General features: G+C 36.1%; 1 protein-coding gene across 1 annotated transcript; it reads left to right on the top strand.

Moving 5' to 3' along the window:
• Window positions 1-923: 923 nt before the first annotated feature.
• Window positions 924-18,180, top strand: spdl1 (spindle apparatus coiled-coil protein 1). The gene is made up of 12 exons (XM_022683638.2): window positions 924-1,043; window positions 2,522-2,686; window positions 3,044-3,220; window positions 6,960-7,154; window positions 7,520-7,669; window positions 8,715-8,813; window positions 9,050-9,160; window positions 10,174-10,320; window positions 11,222-11,322; window positions 11,460-11,647; window positions 12,747-13,020; window positions 15,585-18,180. The coding sequence occupies exons 2-12, from the start codon at window positions 2,522-2,524 to the stop codon at window positions 15,727-15,729; spliced, it is 1,752 nt and encodes a 583-aa protein (XP_022539359.2). The 5' UTR covers window positions 924-1,043; the 3' UTR covers window positions 15,730-18,180.
• The last annotated feature ends 2,244 nt before the right edge of the window (window positions 18,181-20,424 follow it).

Genomic DNA, 20,424 nt, shown 5'->3' with positions numbered 1-20,424 from the left:
ATTAATTATAGAAATATAGTAATATTCATAGTTAAGTAGTTATACAGAATGGGCAACATGGCAGTAATATAGCTTTTTAAGCTGTAAATGAAGAAAGAAGTAAAGTTTAAAACAACAAACTGACTGGATATGACATACACAATATTAATATATATTAATACCTATAAAATAGTCTAAGATTTATATCAGTAAAACTTTTATTTATAAAATATACAGCTCTGGAAAAATGGCCACTTAAAAATAATGAGTTTCCTTACTGAAAACCTCTGGAATATAATCAAGAGGAAGATGGATGATCACAAACCATCAAACCACCAAACTGAACTGCTTGAATTTCTGCACCAGGAGTAAAGCAGCATAAAGTTATCCAAAAGCAGTGTGTAAGACTGGTGGAGGAGGAGAACATGATGCCAAGATGCATGCAAACTGATTAAAAACCAGGGTTATTCCACCAAATATTGATTATTTCTGAACTTTTAAAACTTTATGAATATGAACTTGTTTTTTTTTTGCATTATTTGAACTCTGCATTTTTTTTGTTATTTCAGTCATTTCTCGTTTTCTGCATATAAATGCTCAATTTAAATAAATTACAATATTTTTATTTGGGATTTGGGAGAAATGTTGTCTGTAGTTTATAGAATAAAACAACAATGTTCATTTCACTCAAACATAAACCTATAAATAGTAAAATCAGAGAAACTGATTCAGAAACTGAAGTGATCTCAATTTTTTTTTCAGAGCTGTGTATAATATTATGCCCTAAACTGCAGTTCTGTATATGCAGATATATCTGCCTGTACATACATGTATATTTAATATGTATATCAATATTATTTTCTTTTTCTATTGTATGTAAACTAAAGAGAACTACACAATTAAAGTAAATAATAAATAAAACAGTTTTATGTTGTAATGAGAGAGGTATTAGTATTATAGAGGCTGGGAGTAGGGGGCGCTGAAGCTGCGCGCTGAGGAGAGCTAAACCCGCAGAAGAAGAGTTTAAACGGTTTGGCTCCGGGCGGGGAGCTGCGGAATTAAAGGTAAATAAATTTATAAAAACAGAATGTATTTCTATATTTACCTCCTAATTCACTTAATAACAGTTACCTCAGGTAAATATATGCTATAGAACCGGTCGGGTTATTCGGTAACGGTACAAAAACCAGCTAAACTAGACTAAACTAGTTATTTAGCCCGGCTAAAGCTAACCAGCTAACTAACCCGGTCTCTCAGAACTAGTAAATTAGCTAACAGAACCTAAGAACAACTATTAGCTTTAGCCTGGATACTGGTGTTTATTAACAGAGTTTAGCTACACAGTTCTCTAGGTTTAGCCCTTAAATCATTAAATTAAAAAGTGTAAAGAATTGAAAATGTGAACAGTATATTTAATCTACGTTCTAATTTTCTTTTACATTGATTTTTATGCTTATTATTGTTGTGTATTATTGTGCTTTATTGTGTAAGTTAAGTTCTACTGCCTGCTAAATTTCCTTTAGGATCAATAAAAAAGATGGTCTGTCTGTCTCTTTGTTTTTGCCTGACTGTCTTTCTGTATGTCTGTCAATTTATGTACGGTATCTAGTTTTCTGCCTATTTATCGGTTAGGGCTGGGTGATATTGTATGAAAAATAACTCTATATGATTTATTTTTTATAACTTTTATAACAACCAGTTGTTTTATTTGTGAACAGTGAACACCATTTACATGTTTACATTTTATGTTTTTAATGAATAGTAATCAGCACCTTTAACATTTTGCAGCTTTTATATTAAACACAATGTAAACATAACCTCCTTATATTTTACTTACATAATAGGTAAAGTCTAAATTAAGTAAATCAGTGTTTTCTGACTGAAAATAATCCTCTGTCCACTTAGATTCTCAATGCAGCTTCCATATGATGCAGCTTCCATATGTAAAGATGTACATATTGGTCATCTCCATTATATCATTTTGAAAATTGAAATAAAACAGTAATTTTAATCTTCGTTTAAATGCCAATTTTGGACAAAACTTATGAATTCTTAGTGTAGTGTAAACACTATAAACAATGGTCAATTGAGTGTTCCTTGTACAATTAAAAAATTTATCCTCTAAAATAATTTCTTTTTTTTCATATCTAACAAAAACTGTAACTGAAATATCCATGAATATCAAATTAATTCAGGAATTGATGTATGATATATGAACAGTACAATTTAGCATAATAACTGAATTGAAAAATGTGCTTAAACAATTGTAATAATATTTATAGGTATAATACTGTACAGCGGTTAATGATATAGCGGTCTATTGATCAATGCTGTCAGAATTGATTCATCTCTCAACCAACATTTAAACAACTAGTTCCAGTCTAAATATGTATACTGTACGGCTCAGCAATAACTGTGAAATTAGAATTAATGGTTGCTGCCTGTGTGTGTAGCGAAATGTTTTTTAGGAGGAAATAATGTTAAATAAAATGAATGAAAGTTAAAATAACGTGTATTAATTGCTGTTATTTTCTGTGTAAAGATGTCGTTTGCAGAGAGTGAGATTCTGGCGTTGAGGCAGAAGGTGGACGAGTCGGAGCAGGCTCTTCAGAAAGCAGCGCAGTATGGACTTCAGCTCCTGGATGATAAAATGGATCTCCAGAATAAACTGGAGGAGCAGCGAGTAGAAATGACGGCTGTAATAGAGGTCAGTTTTACACTTGATCAACTATATAAATTGTCGATGTGGGTAATGGGCTCACACACTCTGCTCGTTCTCTGTGTATTTAACAATGTAAACAAACCAGATAAGGGACAAGACAACAGCCATACTCACTGTGCATCATCTCATTATACATTTAAACACGATCTCAGCATTTAAATCACACATTTAGTGGCTTTTGCTGATTCTCTAGTAGAATTTAAATTCAGTACTATTCTTAGATCAGTCAAAGTTAAAGGCTGCATGCAAATAAAGATAAATTAGTGTTAATTACAAAATATACTGATTAGAAATTAGAGAATATTTTACAGCTGTGCTTGATTATATGTGTTTGTTTTACAGGGTCTGGAGCAAGAGAAATACTCCCTGCAGAGAGAAGTAGAGCTGAAGGTCCGAATGCTGGACAGCCTTCATTCAGAATTCGATTATTTTAAAAACCAGCAGAAGCAAACAATAGAGCTGCAGCAAGCAGAGCTGGAGAGGAACCATGTGGTGGAACTCACAGACGTCAAGAACAAGGTCAGCCCTAAATACAGTAAACAGGGTTTTACATATATATATATATATATATATATATATATATATATATATATATATATATATATATATATATATATAGTCCCAGAAATTATTGCAATAAACAATATTATTATTATTTTAAGATAATTAAATGCCACTGGCTAAATACAAATAGGACAGCATAACAAAGCATGTATGCACTTTAAACGGCAACAACATTAATCATAGTTTGTGAAATATATAATTTATTCTTCATCTACTGTAGTCACTGCACACTGTGTGTATGAAGTGTATGAAGTCACAGTTACTGAAGCACTGATTGGTCATTTACCATATTTTTCATGGGTTTACCGTGTTAAAACAAGCTATGTGGTACGAACTGCTTGCTAATATCGCCCTGACTTCCTCAGTGTAGCGCTGTTAGGCTAGCAGTTAGCCGCTAATGCTAATGCTCCAGCCTTAGTGCTGGAGAAATTTGGGAATCTAAGCTTACTGTAAATAAACAGTAGCACTTTACTCACCCAAATAAGGAGAGATTTTTAGGAGAGAAATATGTGTAGATTAACATCCATAATATAAAAATATGGTAGCAAAACTGGCTAAAATATTTTTCACTGTTATATATGTGAACAGACATATAAATAAACACAATAGACCTGGGGGGTATTCCAGAAAGCAGGTTAAGTGACAAAACCGGGTAAGTAAACTCAGAGTTAACGGAAACTCAGAGTTTTCCGTTCCAGAAACTTAGCTTAGAGAGAACCTGAGTCAGTTACTATAGCAACTTACGCTCTGAAGCTAACCTGCTCGCTGGCAGGTTAACTTACTCCGAACTCAGGGTCACGCCCACTTTTCTCATGCAAACAGATCCAGTTGATATTGAAGCGCAAATTATTCGCAGAGCTCTCCGTCCTGAACGAGTAATTAGACCCAGATTAGACGTGTTTTTTAGTTTCTCGTCGAACGTTACCGTTTTTCCTCGCAGTCAATGTTATACCTAAACAATATTTTAAAGCCACACATTTAAAATATCCCACATCGTGGATCAGCCTTTTAAAGTATGCCTAACTTTAAAACAGTTGTTGTCCAGTTTTGTGGTGTTCCTGGGCATAAGACTTTAATGAACATTAAAGAGGAATTCCCAGAATTGCAGGGTTGTCTTTATAACAAAGATTACAAAATTATCAGAAAAATGGGAAGTGGAAGATAAGTAGCTCTGCAAAATTATATTTATAAAATAAATAAATAAATAATAAATAAATAATTATATTATTAAAATAATATTTTAGGATTTCCAAGAGTCATTGGATGCATGGATGGAACCCACGTTCCAATTAAAGCACCTGCCTTAAATGAAGGGGATTATGTAAACACAAAATCCTTCCACAGCATTAATATACAAGTACTGATCATAAATTTACTACTTAAAAAAAAATAAAGAGACTAATATTTAACACATTACACAAACTTATTTTCTCCTCCATTAATGATTCCATGAGTGATGGGCCTCCAGCTGTTCTGTGAAAGTGCCAGCTCCTCTGCCTGGGTAAAAGGTGGCGGTGGTGGCACCCCTCCTGATTTTCTTACCTCAGCCTTTTTCCTATTAGCTACAAAACCAGAATCAACTGTAGGGCAAACTAAGCTTGATAAAAGTAACAATATTAGGTAGTTGTGTACAAGTCATACCACTGTGGACTGTGGAATGTTTTTTATATTTCATTTTCACTTGCTGCCATGTGCGTTTAATCCCACTTGGATTACACCTAAATTAATTTAAAAAAGAAGAAAAGTGTACAAATTAAGACAAATAAAAATGTTTAAATAATAATATCGACTAAACAATTACATTAAACAACAATTAAAATATTTTCCATGTTTTTTGACTAAGTGCATTGTTGTGAGTTTTTAATTTTTATGTTAACTCACGCATTGACTCTGTCAGCTATTTTTGCCCAAACTGACTCCCTTTGCTTTGCTGCTTTTATGCCTGAATATGATTTCACACTATGATTTAATTCTTTGTATACGCAGATATTAATATTTCCTGCTCAATGGGGGTGAAATATGATGCCTTGTGCTTTCCCTCATTCATTTTCATGGTCAATCCCTGTTTCAGCGCTCCATTGAGAATGTCTGTTTGTAGGTAGCCGAGAACGCGCTTCAGCTGGGTTTAACCTAGTTGAGTAACCTAACTCTGATCAGCTGCTGTGGAACTGAAAACTCGGAGTATGACGTGGTGAGGTAAGTCAACTCGGAGTTCAGGGTTAGGTTTGGAGTTTGTTGAACCAGCTTTCTGGAATACCCCCCAGGGGTTTTTATTTAGAAATCAGTATGGTCCAGTTGGAGAAAATTTAGTCAGTCCAAGGTCCGGACCATCGTCGTTTTAACTTGTGTTATGATTCAGTGCTATATCCTATATGCTGTATACCTTATATATAACATTTTACTTGTGAGGTTGTTTGAACTATAATGAAAATATATATATAATAATAATAAAATGCCTCTCTGGCCAGATTTTGTGTAAATTCCTCCCCTGTTTCTCTGTCATGCTCGGTGTGTCTTTAGTTTCCGGTAGTTCTCGGGATCCCTATCACTTTATAAAGGCGTTTTTCCCGGCTGTGTCCTTCTCAGTAGTTTTTGGGTTGTGGCCGGACCTGGACCTGCAGGAGACCATATCACCATTATTACATATTACTGAGGACATCTACGTTTATTTTAAGATAAGTTGATATTGTAATTATCGTGACGGGCCTAACTGTAAGTAATTGCTTATTGTTCAGTTGGAGAAGATGAAAGCTGATCTGGAGTTACAGTTACTAAAGCACTGATTGGTCATTTACCGTATTTTTCACACTATAAGGTAGTGCTGGGCGATATGGGAAAAACATATATCATATATATCACTATATCACAATTTTATAATTTTTTTATTTTTTTTTTAAAAGCCTGAACCCGAGCCCTGACTGACAAGAATCCTCACTGCTTTCCTGGCACGCTGTCGGGTTCAGCTGAAGAAAATGGTCTGTGACGTGACGTAGAACTATTTTAATGTTACAAATCACACTGTGATTTTTGTGCTTACACAAAGTTACAGCTCATCTGTGCGTTTAAAGCTCCGCAGGTGGATTAATGTCAGCATATAAATCGCGTGCGTTTTCCTACAGTAAAAACCCATTCACACATGCAGATGAGCTCTCCGCACCTGATTAAAAAAATCACACAGTGTCTGTCTGGCTTAAAATAGGTAGATACAGCTATTAAATGAATAAATCAACATTCATTTAAAAGACCAGTGAGAAGTTTTGTATGCTAAATAACAAAAAAGGCAGTAACAAGCTAGAAGCTAATAACATTTAATAAAAACAGAAAAATAGATATAAAATAGAAAAATAACTAACTAAACTAAGCTCATAATGCTAAAAGAAATATAATCTAACGAATTCTAAAAGAGCAAAACGAAATAGTGAACACACAGATGTGCATGAATAATTGATGAAATTACTGTAGAAACTATAAGGACGATAGAAGGTAAGTAGCACGATAAACACTTTTTCTATCATCCCCATGATATGTATCATCATATCGCACAGCACTAATATAAGGTGCACTTAAAATCCTTTAATTTTCCCAAAAATCGTCAGTGTGCCTTTTAATCCAGTGCGCCTTGTGTATGAATTCTACCAGCAATCTAATTATTGTGACAGGCCTAACTGTAAGTAAGTAATTGTTTATTGTTTAGTTGGAGAAGATGAAAGCAGATCTGGATGAAGCTCAGCTCCTGGAGAAACAGATGAGACATAAACTGGAGCTTCAGTCTCAAACCTTAACCAGCAAAACCGAGGAGCTCCGCAAACTGATGGAGTGTTCCACTGAAGACAAATCCTCCGAAATCTCAGAGCTGGAGATTCAGAAGATGGACCTGGAAGCATCTCTGGTAACGGTTACTTGTTATTAATAACACTGTGATCATATATATATATATATATATGTATTTTTTGCTTTTTATTATAAATTAAATAAATTATTTAATAAACATGTTTATTTTCTATCCAATTAATAATCAAATATTTGAAACAAAAGATAAACAGATTATTTGATTATAATGAACTAAATAACTGTTAGTTGCAGCCCTATTCCAATACTGAATACTGATTGCTCAAATTTGATAATTATTAATCCAATGAGCTGTTCGATTTTATTTTATGCAGCCCAAGCTCTAACCCTCATCAAACAAGCTCATTTAAAAGCCATTTCTCTCTCATTTCTCATTTTTTCTGTGTGTATTTTTTATTTCCTCAGGCTGCTTTAGAGCAGGAGCTGCAAGAGTCGCATTATAAAGAGCAGCAGCTGCAGCTGAATAACACCATCATCCAGAGGCAGCTGGAGGCTCTGGAAGGAGCTAAAGAAGAAAAGGAGTGTGAGGTGGTGTCACTCTATAATGCGTTAGAGGTAAGAATTTTAGAAATTAATTTTTATTTACAAGGATTACTATTAGACTCTGCTTCCCTCTGCTGGTGAAAGCTGGTGTGACGTGTTAAATAATGGACATTTTCCTCTGAATGGTGCTTTTCTGGCTCAACTCAGCAGTAGATCTTCAATGCTGTAGTAATTATAATGAAAAAAAAAATATTTATTGTTAACTTTGACTCAGGAGCAGCCTTTGATCTTATTATATAATAAATATAAATGTTTGCTTTGAACAACCAGTAGAATATATATATATATATATATATATATATATATATATATATATATATATATATATATATATATATATATATATATATCCTTTTCATTTTTCATATTTTACACTATGTTGTAAATATTGTTCTCTGTATACTAGTGGGAACTAGTAAGTAATATTTTTTTTAATCCCATTTTCTCCCCAATTTGCAAAGCCAAGTACCCAACCCACTCATTAGGACTCCCCTATCACTAGTGATGTTCCAACATCAGGACGGTGAAGGCTAGCAAATGCCTCCTCCGACACATGTGAAGTCAGTGACTTGGTTCTGATACATCAGCTCACAGACGCAGCCTTGTGCTGATCCACATCACCCTAGGAGCACCATGCACCAATTGTGCTCTCTCGGGGCTCAAGCTGACTAGGAGTCGAACCAGCAGTCGGAGCCCCGATAAATCTGATTTTGATTTTATTTTATTTACCCTTCAGTACGTCAATACAATACGTAACATGTTACTGTACGATGTGTCCACAGTTTGATTTTCAGGCCTTGGTATGCTGTGCTATAGGAGAAAGTCATGTGTTACACAAATTTGTCTTAATTTGGCCTGTAAATATTAGAAACATGAGGTATAACTGCTTTATCTGAGCTTGTGTTAGTACTGTAGGCTCCTCATCATCTCTACTGCTTCACCCTTACTAAGTATAATAGGGAAACAGCATTAATCATGCATTTAAATACATTTAAATGTATGATTATTTTAGCTGCAGTTTGCACGGGTCTCATATTGGTCTCTTGTGTTTCCTTAGAAATCCAGAGAAGCCAACAAAGACCTGCAGGTTCAGCTGGACCAGGCGCTGGAGCAGACCCGCAATCCCAACAGCAAAGGCAATTCCTTATTCTCTGAGGTAAATAAAAATAAATAAATAAGTTCTGGGCATTTGTTTGTTTTTAGTGATTTTTGATCAGATATATGGATTAGGATTAAGTCTGAGTGTTCACAGAGCGCCATCTGGTGTCCTTAATGCAGAATTACCGAAGACTCAGATTGGCTCCCAGCACTACAGACTCCATTTAATCAAAATTTTCAGTTTTCTCAAGAAAAGTAAGTCATGGTTTTGGTAAAAATGTGTTTTTATTGTAGGTGGAGGATCGGCGTGTGGAGATGGAGAGGCAGCTGATCAGTGTGAAAGTTCAGTACCAGTCTCTACAGAAACAACACGCCTTCATGAAACAACAGATGCTGCGCATGAAGGTAAAACAGCCCCACTTTATAAGTCACCCCTTCCCACTTAGTGTTTTTCTTTTTATTTATTTATTTTATTTTCTACATTGTAGATTAATATTGAAGACTCTGAAAAACTATGCAAATAAAAAGTGTTAAACAAAAAATATATATATATAATAAAAAGTGTTAAACAAGCCCAAACTGCCTTAAAGGAGTTCTAGAGGTGCTGAGCTCTTGGTTACTGCTTTTCCTTTACTCTGTTTGTCTATCTATCTAGTTGTCTGTCTTTCTAGTTGTCTGTCTCTTCATCTAGTTGCCTGTCTGTCTGTCTATCTAGTTGTCTGTCTGCCTCTCTAGTTATCTGTACGTCTAGTTGTCTGTCTATCTGTGTATCTAGTTGTCTCTCTGTTTATATATCTAGTTGTCTGTCTCTCTATTTGTCTGTCTATCTAGTTGTCTGTCTGTTTAGTTGTGTTTATCTAGTTGTCTATCAGTCTGTCTAGTTCTCTATCTAGTTGTTAGTCTGTCTAGTTGTCTTTCTATCTGTATGTCTATCTAGTCTGTCTATCTAGTTGTCTGCTTATCTGTTTGTCTGTCTGTCTGTCTATTTGTATGTCTAGTTGTCTGTCTATCTATGTAGTTGTCCTTTTTTCTGTCTATCTAGTTGTCTGTCTGTCTATGTTTGTCTGTCTGTCTATCTAGTTGTCTATCTGTCTAGTTGTCTGTCTATCTATGTAGTTGTCTGTCTGTTTGTCTATCTATTTGTTTGTCTCTGTCTGTCTAACTAGTTGTCTGTTTGTCTTTCTGTCTGTCTGTGCTTTATATCCAATGTTTGTAAACAGCAAACAAAAAATACTGCCTAATTGCTTCTGTGTTTCTTCGTTGTATTTAAATCTTTAATATTAATCTACAATCTAGTAAATGATACAGATAAAGAACAGATATTAATGAGAGTGTGTATCCAGACTTTTGAGTGGTACTGTAATGGAATTGAAGTTAGAGAGAATATTTTAATAATGAATTTGTTTTTCCTGCTGCAGGTGCAGATCTCTAATCTGATGCAGCTGCAGGGCGCGAGAGCTGACCCGGCCCAGCTGGAGCGACTGCAGTTCATGCTGTCGGAGAAGAACAGTGAGATAGAAACCCTGATGAGGAAAGTGCAGGAACTGGATAAAGCAGGAGGAAAGGTACAGTACGTTCAGGATGCTACAGTTTATATAAGGTGTGTAAAATAGCGCTGAACAATATCAACAATCGTTTAAGCGTCTTCATCTCAAAGTGTGTATCCGTGATAGTCACGTTGCAGGACATGCAGCATGTTGTTCAAAGTCAAATATTTTTTTTTAAAACAGCAATTTTTAAGAAGTAACAGAGCTTCTGAATATATCTACACTGATGGGCGTGGTGTTCTGGAAATGAGGTGTGTTCAGGTACATTTCTGGAGTTTTATCTTGTTTATCTTGGTAACAGAAAACACAGGAGCTCCACTGACTGAATACAACCTAGACAGATGCCAACAGTCAGGCGCTCATCGCTATCTCGGTAACACAGGCGCCGTACCGAGCCGAGCGTACACCCCCACTTATTACACACACATGAACACACAGCAGCACAAACCCAACTTTTACATCAACAATAAACAGAATAGTAAATAAAATAACATTGCTGTTCCCGTAAATGAGCTGCTGGAGCTCCTTCACAGCGTCAACCAGCAGCTCAGTTTCCTCTGCTGAGAAGAGTTTGTTGGACACGTCCAGGTAGCTGCACCGTTACAATAGCAATCCACCAAAGTCAGAGCTCACCTGATCTACTCTTAAAGGGAGTGAGGAGTTAAAGGGATTAGTTTATTTCACAGTATGCCCAAAATTAACCACACCCATGATTAATTAAGATAATTAGTACAGGCATTTTGCGCGTTTCGAGCCGCGCAAGGTGTACTTTTCCCGTCGTTACGATAGCAAAGACACACTGACGCGTCCTAAAGCAGGCTGCACAGTTAATGTCAATGTCAGTTTTTTTCTGATATCATGTAGCGCTGATGTGAGTGTATAGGAAGGGAAATGAGATCTTTGAATTATTTTTTTATAGAGCTCTGAAGAACAGTCCTCCACTGTGGTCGGCAGGCCGAATGAGTTTGTGGATGAGACGTACTACACAGACCTGCTCAAAATGCAGCTCTCCAACTCAAAGTAGGTGTACGCTGAATTTTATATTGTGACTGAATGCATTGTCTTCTGATAAATAAACCTGTTGTTTATTAAGTTTTATTATTGTTTCACTGTGTGTAGAGCCTTTCCATTATTCTAAACTCTCCACTTGTTGACAGGAAAGCTGCAGAGTCACTGAAAGACGAGTTATCTATGGCCAGAATGAAAGCTCTGTCTGAGAGTCAGAGAGTTCTGGAGTTGGAGAGGAAACTGTTTGGAGTGGAAAACGCTCTGAAACAAGGCCAAAGCGACAATATCAAACTACAGGTGAAACTAGAAGAACTGCGGATGAAGTACGAGCCAGATGGTAAGTGCATACATGAGCATATATTTTTAAAAGAATTTTTTTATTAGTTCTTTAAATCATTAAACTGTAGTATTATTATTAGAAGTCTGGATTAAAGCGATTGGAAGTTTTGGAGCTTTAGCGCCATCTCTGGTGGTGATGTATAATTGCACTGAGCATGTGAGACAGTACTTTTAAAGCAGGTTAAGTAAATTACCATATTTTTCGAGCTATGAGGCGCATTGAATTATAAGGCACGTTATTTTTAAAGTCAGTTGTGCACTGAATGTTAATCTTCACAGAATTCTCTCCGAAAAACTGATTATTTGGGTGAGTTATTTACAGTAAACTTAGATTTATAGATTTCCACTAATGCTGCCCGACAGTGCTACACTGAGGAACCCTGAGTGTTCCGGTAAGCGAGGGTGATATTAACTAGCGGTTTGTCACATGTAGCTTGTTTTAACACGGTAAACGGGAAGGTAAAGGCGATATACTCCTCACTGAACAGCAAAAGGTAATGCTAATGCTGCTTCAGCAGTGCTAGCTGGGGTTATCAGTAGGCTACAGTTTGACATTCTTGCCTCTGAATGGCAAAAGACCTAACTAGCCCTTAGCATGGTTGGCTGGTAATGCTAATACTGCTCTACCCTCTGTGCTGGAGAACTAAACTACAAGACGCACTGACGATTTCCGGAAAATGAAAGAATTTAAAATGTGCCTTATAGTATGAAAAATACAGTATATAACATGAATGGCTGTGTGACATTCTGTGTTGTTTTATTCACTTATGAAACACTGCCTGCATGTATAGAGCGATTACAGTACATCCAGCAAACCTACCAAACCGCTCTGTTCATTCTGTTTTAGAATGAAAATAGTAAAAGCTGCAGGGTTGATTTAGCCATGATACTGATACCATTTATTTTAATAATTTGTCCTCTCCCAACTCAGGAATACTACTGCTTTCAATTTAAAAGAAAAGAAACGTATATACTTATATAATCTTCTATTTAATGTTTAAAGGATGTTTATCTCAGCAAATAAACACCTTCTGTAATCAGATTAAAGTTTTATTAATGCGTGTATCGGTAAATTGTATTATATCTTCTGTTCTCAGAGGTGAATAAGGCGCGGGCTCAGAAACGTAAGCGAGAGAAGTTTCCGGTAAACTCTCCTGAAGAAAAACCTGAGCAGAGCAGTGTGGAAACTCCAGCTGATAACAGGAAGCCGAACAGGAACCCAGACCTGTCTGAAGAAAACCCAACATGTCCGGCTAAAAAATCACCAGAGAGACAAGCCCAGCCGCCGTCCTGCCGCTCCGTCCTGCTGGAGGAGAATAAATGTGTTCGGATCTGTGAGGACGCCCCCGTCTCCATATCTGACCCCCCACAGTGAGTACATTATACTGTATAATGCTTATGTAGACATTACAGTGATGCTCTTAAATCAGTACGTTTATCATAGTTAGAGCTGGGTATCGAAATTTGATTTGATTTTGGTTACAATTTTGAAAAAATGGATTGAAAAAAAAGTGTTTGGGTATCGTAATTCAAAAGTACCATATCGGTACTGGTATTGAAAATTTTAGAATGAGGGGGCGCCGAGTGGCCCAGCGCTCTAATGCGCTGCCACTAAGAACTGGAGGCCGCAGGTCTGAATCCCGTTCATGTAGCTTTGCCATCAGCTGCCGGCACCCAGAGGGAGCAAAATAGGCCTTGCTCCCTCCAGGTGGGTAGATGGCGCTCTCTCCCATCACGCTCAAATGTGGCGCTGGTTGGCACAAGGCATCTGTGAGCTGATGTATTGGAACTGAGTCGCTGCGCTTTCCTCCGAGAGCGCTAGCCGCTCCGGGAATGATGCAATAAATATAAATAAATAAATTGGCTGTGGAATGTTTAGTAATGAGGAAATTTCTGGACTGGACTGGTGGGATCTAGCTGGTAGTACAACACTGACATCTAGTGGTCACAAAATAAACTACTGTCTGACATATAATTTTGACATATAATTACTTATATTTAAAAATCAATATAGGTTTTTTTTTAATCAATACTGTATTGCTGTATAAAAGGCCCTTAAATGCGAATATCTAATAAGTCATCTCATTGGTCTACACAATAAGCGCATCAGCCAATCAGGTGTGTTGCCTTTAAATTAGAGAGAGACTTTAAAGGGGCACTAAACCCCCTTATTTTAGCTGACTTCACCCTCAGCTCAAAAAAAAGGGAGGGGTAGTTTGGGAGGAGCACTGTGTGATGTGATGTATGGGTTTAGAGCAGGGGTGTCAAAATCATTTTCACTGAGGGCCACATTGGCATAATGGCTGTCCTCAAAGGGCCAGATGTAACAAAATTTTACCAAATGCAATATAAAATTAATGTGATTACTCCTTATTGTTAAATAACTCTGAATATATTACTTATTCAATTAAAACATTAAATTTGTATGGAAAAAATATGTTTGCTTGTTGCTGTGTTAACTTTAATCCTTTTAATTTGTGAAGTGAAAAAAAAATCTAAATCAAAGATCAAACTATTCAAGTGGATATAGAGAGAGAGAGAGGGCGCGCACGCGAGAGAAAGAAGGTGCAGCGCGGGAGAGAGAGAGAGGGCGCGCACGCGAGAGAAAGAAGGTGCAGCGCGGGAGAGAGAGAGAGGGCGCGCACGCGAGAGAAAGAAGGTGCAGCGCGGGAGAGAGAGAGAGGGCGTGCGCGCGTACGTACACTTACACCCTATATAAGACCGTTCAAGCTCTCGCGGGCCACATAAAAGGAGGTAGGCCACATTTGGCCCGCGGGCCTTGAGTTTGACACGTGTGGTTTAGAGGCAGGGCAGGAGGGAGAGCTGATTGGCTAAGCTACTGCAGCGGTGCAGTATTATTGATTTATTGATTTGCATATCGTGAGCGTTTGTGTGCCAAAGTACGCGGAAACATCATCCTCACCTATAGCACAGGTGAACCTGAGAGGGCGCTGCAGAGGCAGAAATGAATGCATTAGAAGCATTTTTTAAAGGCTAGGAAATAATTTATAATAATTTTAAGCAGGACTGATGTTTTACTGCTTTAAAGGAACACATTTCAGCTATTAATTGAAAAAATGTATGGTTTAAAGTTTAGTAACACTTTAAATACATGCTCCTTTATTCCTCCCAGTAAGAACTTTGATTACTACTTTGTTGGTTTTAAGCTAAAATCTGGTGGAACAGTGTTGGTTATATGGTTTAATGTGAGAAATGGATAGAATTAATTTAAATATAATTTCTGATACTGCAGCCGTTCTCTCTGTGTCCATATAGTGGCGCTAATAACCTGTTGTTTAGCCTGGAGAAATGCAGACGTGATATATAGTGAAAACTCTACAATATATGATTATACGAGTGTTGTTTATACTAGTAGTTCTATACTAGTAGTACTAAAATTTGTCATTGAATTTATTGTTATGCTTTGGACTCAATTAATAATCACTAATGCCATTAATAAAACTAAAATCATCTTGTTTATCTGTGTTTTTGATATCCAGATTGAAACGCGGGAGTGTTTGCTGCTAAATCCATACACAAATAAGTGCCCTTAGTGAAATCTCGCTCGTTATTTCAAAACAAAATATTCAGATACTTTAGTATATCAATATTTTCTATATCAAAGTTCATGTTTATTAATTACAGCAAAAGAAAATAATAATATTCCAGTGTACCTGTAGTCTTTTCTGTTTTTGTTTGTAGTTTTCATTCCAATTTATTGTGACCTGTTTAAGAGCTTTTTATAAAAATGTTAAAAAATAAAATAAACAGTTTCTTCCTTTTGTAAAACATTGTGTGAACCCCTGTAGTGTGTATACATCCAAGCAATATAATGTTTACCACCTCTAAGCTTAATATGATCTTTATGCAGTCCAATTTTTATAGTATTTGTTTTTTATAACCTCAGTTTGATCTGTTTATTTATTTTCCTGCAGCTCTTCAGACTGGAGCAGCTCAGCTGAGGAGCAGGTAGTTCAGTGTGATGAAGAGAACTGGAGAACATCAGAAAAAGAGAAGAACCAGGTTCCTGTTCGTATCGATCCAAAGAACACCATGGAGCGCCAGTGTGCTCAGCAGTAGCATTCAATTAATTCAATTTAATTCTGTCTTATTTTTCATATACAGGATTTACAAATGTATGAATGTTGCTTCTTTAATCTGTATCCCTGAACAATAAATGACAATTTACTGTATATATAAATATTGATTATATAGTAATATTTGGTTATATATATTATATATATACTATCTAGATGTTTTGTGATTGTTGTTGTTTCAAATTTGTCTATATAAAAATGTTTAAGAACTGTTTATTGATCCACCTTTCTTTTAATATCTGAAATTTCCAAGATTTTTTACAAACATGAATTTAGTAAAAACTCAGTTTCACTGTTTACAGGTGATAATGATGATTGAGGTGATCAGAACAAAGTCTGATGAGTTATAGCAGTGTAGCAGCTACCATCATTAATGTGTAAAGTGATGTGATGTATAAATGAATAAAAGCATCATTATTTAAAAAAAATGCTTTTATCGACAGATCCTACATAATTTCAAAACTTTAAAAACTGGATTAAAATCCAGAGAGCAGTTTATAAAAGTGTTGTTTTAAAAGAGTTCATAGTTTGTCAGTTCGAATCCCGGTCATGCAGCTTGTCATCAGCTGCTGGAGCCCTGAGAGAGCACAGTTGGTCTTGCTCTCTCTCTGGGTGGGTACAGTACAGTAGATGGTGCTCTCTCTTTCCCCTCATCACTTCTAGGGTGATGTGGATCAGCACAAGCCTGCGTCTGTGAGCTGCTATATCAGAACCGAGTCAATGTGTTTTCCTCCGAGCGTTAGCGCTGTGATGCTACTCAGCAATGCTACAGCATCAGCAGCAGCTCAAAAAGAGGCGGAGCCTGATTTCACAGCATGTGTTAGTCTTCACTCTCCTGGTGTTGGAGCATTACTAGTGATAGGGGGAGTGGGTGGGTTATGTAATTGGTCTTGTAAAATGGGTAAAATGGGATAAAAATTTGAAATGAAATTATAAAAAAGAAGAGTTAAGGGTTGTAAAATATTGGTATTTTTTATATTGTAACGACAGAGTTTAGAGTGTTTGAAACTGTGAACCACATCAGCCAATGTGAAACTTCACTGGTTGTTAGAAAGTACTTCCTGAGACACATCATTCAGGTTTCATTATGACTGGTCTTTGGTAAAACTTCCACAATATCCATGCTGAGAGCTGACTGGCCAGAATTGTCCATTTACAGAGAGTCCCCCTCCAGTCAAAAGTTTGGACACAACTTCTCATTAAATGTTTATTTTTTATTTTTTTCAGTACAATAAATTAATAGGAGATATAAAGGAACACATAAGGAATCATGTAGTAACTTAAAAACAGTGTTAAACAAACCAAAATACTCTGTGAAGAAGTATTTAGGTGCTCTTATCTGGGGAGCTGTTATGCTCTGATGAACTTATACTGTGCTCCTCCTTTCTTGGGGTGCTCCTGATTAGTGCCAGTTCTATCATTATAATATTTTTATGGTCTTTGTGGCGACTGCACTTAAAGTTACTTACAAAGTTCTTGAAATTCTTTTTTTTTTCCAGATTGACTGACCAGATTTCCAGACCCAAGTATTTTTTTTAATTCTTTATTTAGTTGAGTAGTTGTTGCTTCTCATAATCTGGATTAGAACATTACTGAAATATTCACTATTCACTGTATACCTGTAACTCTACCTCTTCACTACTTTACTTTAACTGATGCTCTCAAACTTTACATTAAGAGACAAGAAATTCAAGTAATTAACTCTTGATGAGATCAGCACAGCTGTTAACTGAAAGCCTGAATTCCAGGTGACTCTACCTCATAAAACTGAGATGTTCTCTGAGCAAGTGAAGGAACTTAATGCTTCAGCAGACCATGATATGTCTCTCCAAACCATCACTGATTGGTGGAAACTTCACACTAGACTCGAGCAGTTTGGACTGTGTGTCTCTCCACTCTTCCTCCAGACTCTGCTACCTTAATTTACAAATGAAATAAAGTAAAATTTGCTGATGATCAGTGATGGTTTGAAGAGTCATGTCTGTCATCTGCTGGTGTTGATCCACTGTGTTTTATTATCAAGTCTAAAGTCAGTGCAGTTTACAGCACTTCTTGCTTTTATAGAGATGCAGATTTCATTTTCCAGCAGGACTTGGCACACTGCCAAAAGTACCAGTTGGTCTTATATAATATTCAAATTTTCTGAGACATTGATTTTTGGGTTTTCATTGGCTGTAACCCATGTATTATCTATCTATGTAATATACAGTATGAGTTTCACATTTTTAACTGAATTACTGAAATAAAGTGTTTTTTTTTAAATGATATTCTCGTTTTCTTTTACGCACTAGTGTTGTAGCAGTAGAACCGGACTCTTTATGCTGTATCTGCTGTAAATCTGCTGTATTGTTCTGTTTGTTGGCTATTTGAAGATGGATATCGGGACACAAAGCTCTGTAAATGTTTAATAAAAATAAAGCAGACTGCTTCAGTCTCACTGCCTGCATTAGTCATCTTCTGTTTCCAAGCAAAGTAAATAGTGTAATTATCCTGTTAATCTTCTGCTGTGGGAACTGGTCAGTCCGTTATTATGCTGTCCACGCCCTGCTGAGTAAATCACACTCTTTTCTTACGCTGTAGTACAGTGTGACCACTGGGTGTGACTGTTTGGTATCAGATAGCTGCTAATGTTTTCATCTCTACCAGAGTACTGTACACTATACTATACTATACTATACTATACTATACTACAGTACAGTGCAGTTAATCTGTCAGTACAGACTGAAGAAGTGAAAGAAATTCATGCAGAAGGAAAATGAAACTCAGTTTTAAGAGCTGCGAGTCGTGACTTGTGTTTAAGTACAACCGGTTAGATTAATAGATATCTGACATACCAAACATTACGATAATGTGGACTGAGATTCTGTAAAAGATAAGATAAAATAAGATAATCCTTTATTAATCCCAAAATGGGGAAATCTGTGATGTTAGAACAGCACAGCAGAAAATATATAAACAAATAATAATAAATCTATACATACAAAAAGATTACAGGAAAATATAAAAATACTAAAATATAGTAAAGGAAAATATATACATCTAGTGCAGCTAAAATAAGGTCAGAGGAGATATAATTCTGGTAGGTTGTGACCAGTTTATTGCACAAGGACTAAAAGTGAATAAACAGCAAATAAATATTAGATAAAAAGTTGAGAAAAAATATTGCACGTTAAACACATTGCACAAATCGTGATAAAAAGATCACAGGACACATAGTGAATTAAATTTTGCACACAATAAAGCATTACATCCCTAAAACTCCGTTGTGAAGGAGAAAATGTATTTAACAGAAAATAATTTGGAATTATTCCACCAAACAGCCCGTTTTAATACCCGTGTGTAGACAGTTTAAATGTAAATTTAGCTTTCTTGTTTTACTGGTATACAGGAGCAAGTGTATTTTTGTGTTAAAGACATCGTTTTTATTTTTTTCTTTATTAAATCAAATTAGTCCCTGGATTTAATGCCAGGACAGGATCATCAGCTTTATTACACACTAAAAAAAACAAGGTACGATATAAGAACTTTATTGTACTCAAAGGTACACTTTTCATATTTATGCCCTCTTCAGATATGTTCCATCTGAAGTATAAAGTCTTTCTTAAAAGCAGAAATTACAGATTTGTACCATTTAAACAGCTAAAAAGTTGATTCGGTATTCTGTATTGAGAAGTGCTCCTAGCGCAGAAAACGCACCAAAGAGTCTAACAGCGGTGAGAGTGCGCAGTTGTAGCGAAGGAAAACGGGCCAAAGAGTCTAAAAGCGGCAAGACTGCGTAGTTGTAGTGCAGAAAACGTGCCAAAGAGTCCAAAAGGTGCGAGAGTGCGCAGTTGTACAGTGGATAGAGCAGGGATGATCATTTTAGCACACTAGTATCATTAAACACAATATTTTATCCCTTCTCCTCTCAAAAATTCTTCTGTTTTAAGTTTAGAAACAAAATAATACAGAATGCCGCTTAAATGTTACTTAGCTTTTGGGAGAACATGGAAACTCCAAAGAAACGAAAAAAGGAAAGCAAATGCAGACAATTTCAGGCACATTGGAAAAATTACTATTTTTTAATTGAGTTCAGAGAGAAGTGTGTATGTTTAATTTGGCATAATAATATTAAAAGACATTATGAAATGAAACATCAATTTGAAAAATTTTAGTTTACACAACACTGATAAAGAGATATAAAGACAGTAAGTCAATTAAAATGGTGTGTAAATGATAGTAATAAAGAAAATGTATTATTATAAGTGGTATATTTAATTTTATTACAGCGTGCCTGTAACTGTACATATATTTCTCCTTCTGGCCCCTAACAAAAAATGTTTGGACACCCTTGCACTAAACACTCGCACACTAGTTAGTGTCAGTTAGTAAGAAAGCGGCTGGGAGGCGCGCGCTGTGTACCGGCTGGTTAATTATCTGGTTAATTAGCGGGTTAATTGGATCAGGTGTGCTGGGAGAGCGCGGCAGGAGCAGAACTGACAAACAAACGCCAAATATCATGTAAAGGTAGGAAATACTTTACCTCATTTTAACCACTTTTAAATATAAGTTTATCCTGCAGGTTGGTCTGGTTTTAAAGGTGAAATTGTTTGGATAAAAGTTTTGTTTTAATGTCTTGGCTTTAAATAAACACTAATGCAGAGTTTCAGCAGCAGAGAGTCACTGAACACGACTAACA

The sequence above is a fragment of the Astyanax mexicanus genome, chromosome 10 (genome assembly GCF_023375975.1).
Source record: "Astyanax mexicanus isolate ESR-SI-001 chromosome 10, AstMex3_surface, whole genome shotgun sequence".
Lineage (NCBI taxonomy): Eukaryota > Metazoa > Chordata > Actinopteri > Characiformes > Acestrorhamphidae > Astyanax > Astyanax mexicanus.
The sequence above is the reverse complement of the archived record's forward strand: the minus strand, read 5'-3'. Positions and strand labels throughout refer to the sequence as shown.

Coding starts and splice junctions, on each gene's coding strand:
- spdl1 (XM_022683638.2), top strand. CDS start 2,522: ATGTCGTTTGCAGAGAGTGAGATTCTGGCGTTGAGGCAGAAGGTGGAC. Junction 8,814..9,049: donor GCAATTCCTTATTCTCTGAG/GTAAATAAAAAT, acceptor TTTTTATTGTAG/GTGGAGGATCGGCGTGTGGA. Junction 13,021..15,584: donor TCCATATCTGACCCCCCACA/GTGAGTACATTA, acceptor ATTTTCCTGCAG/CTCTTCAGACTGGAGCAGCT.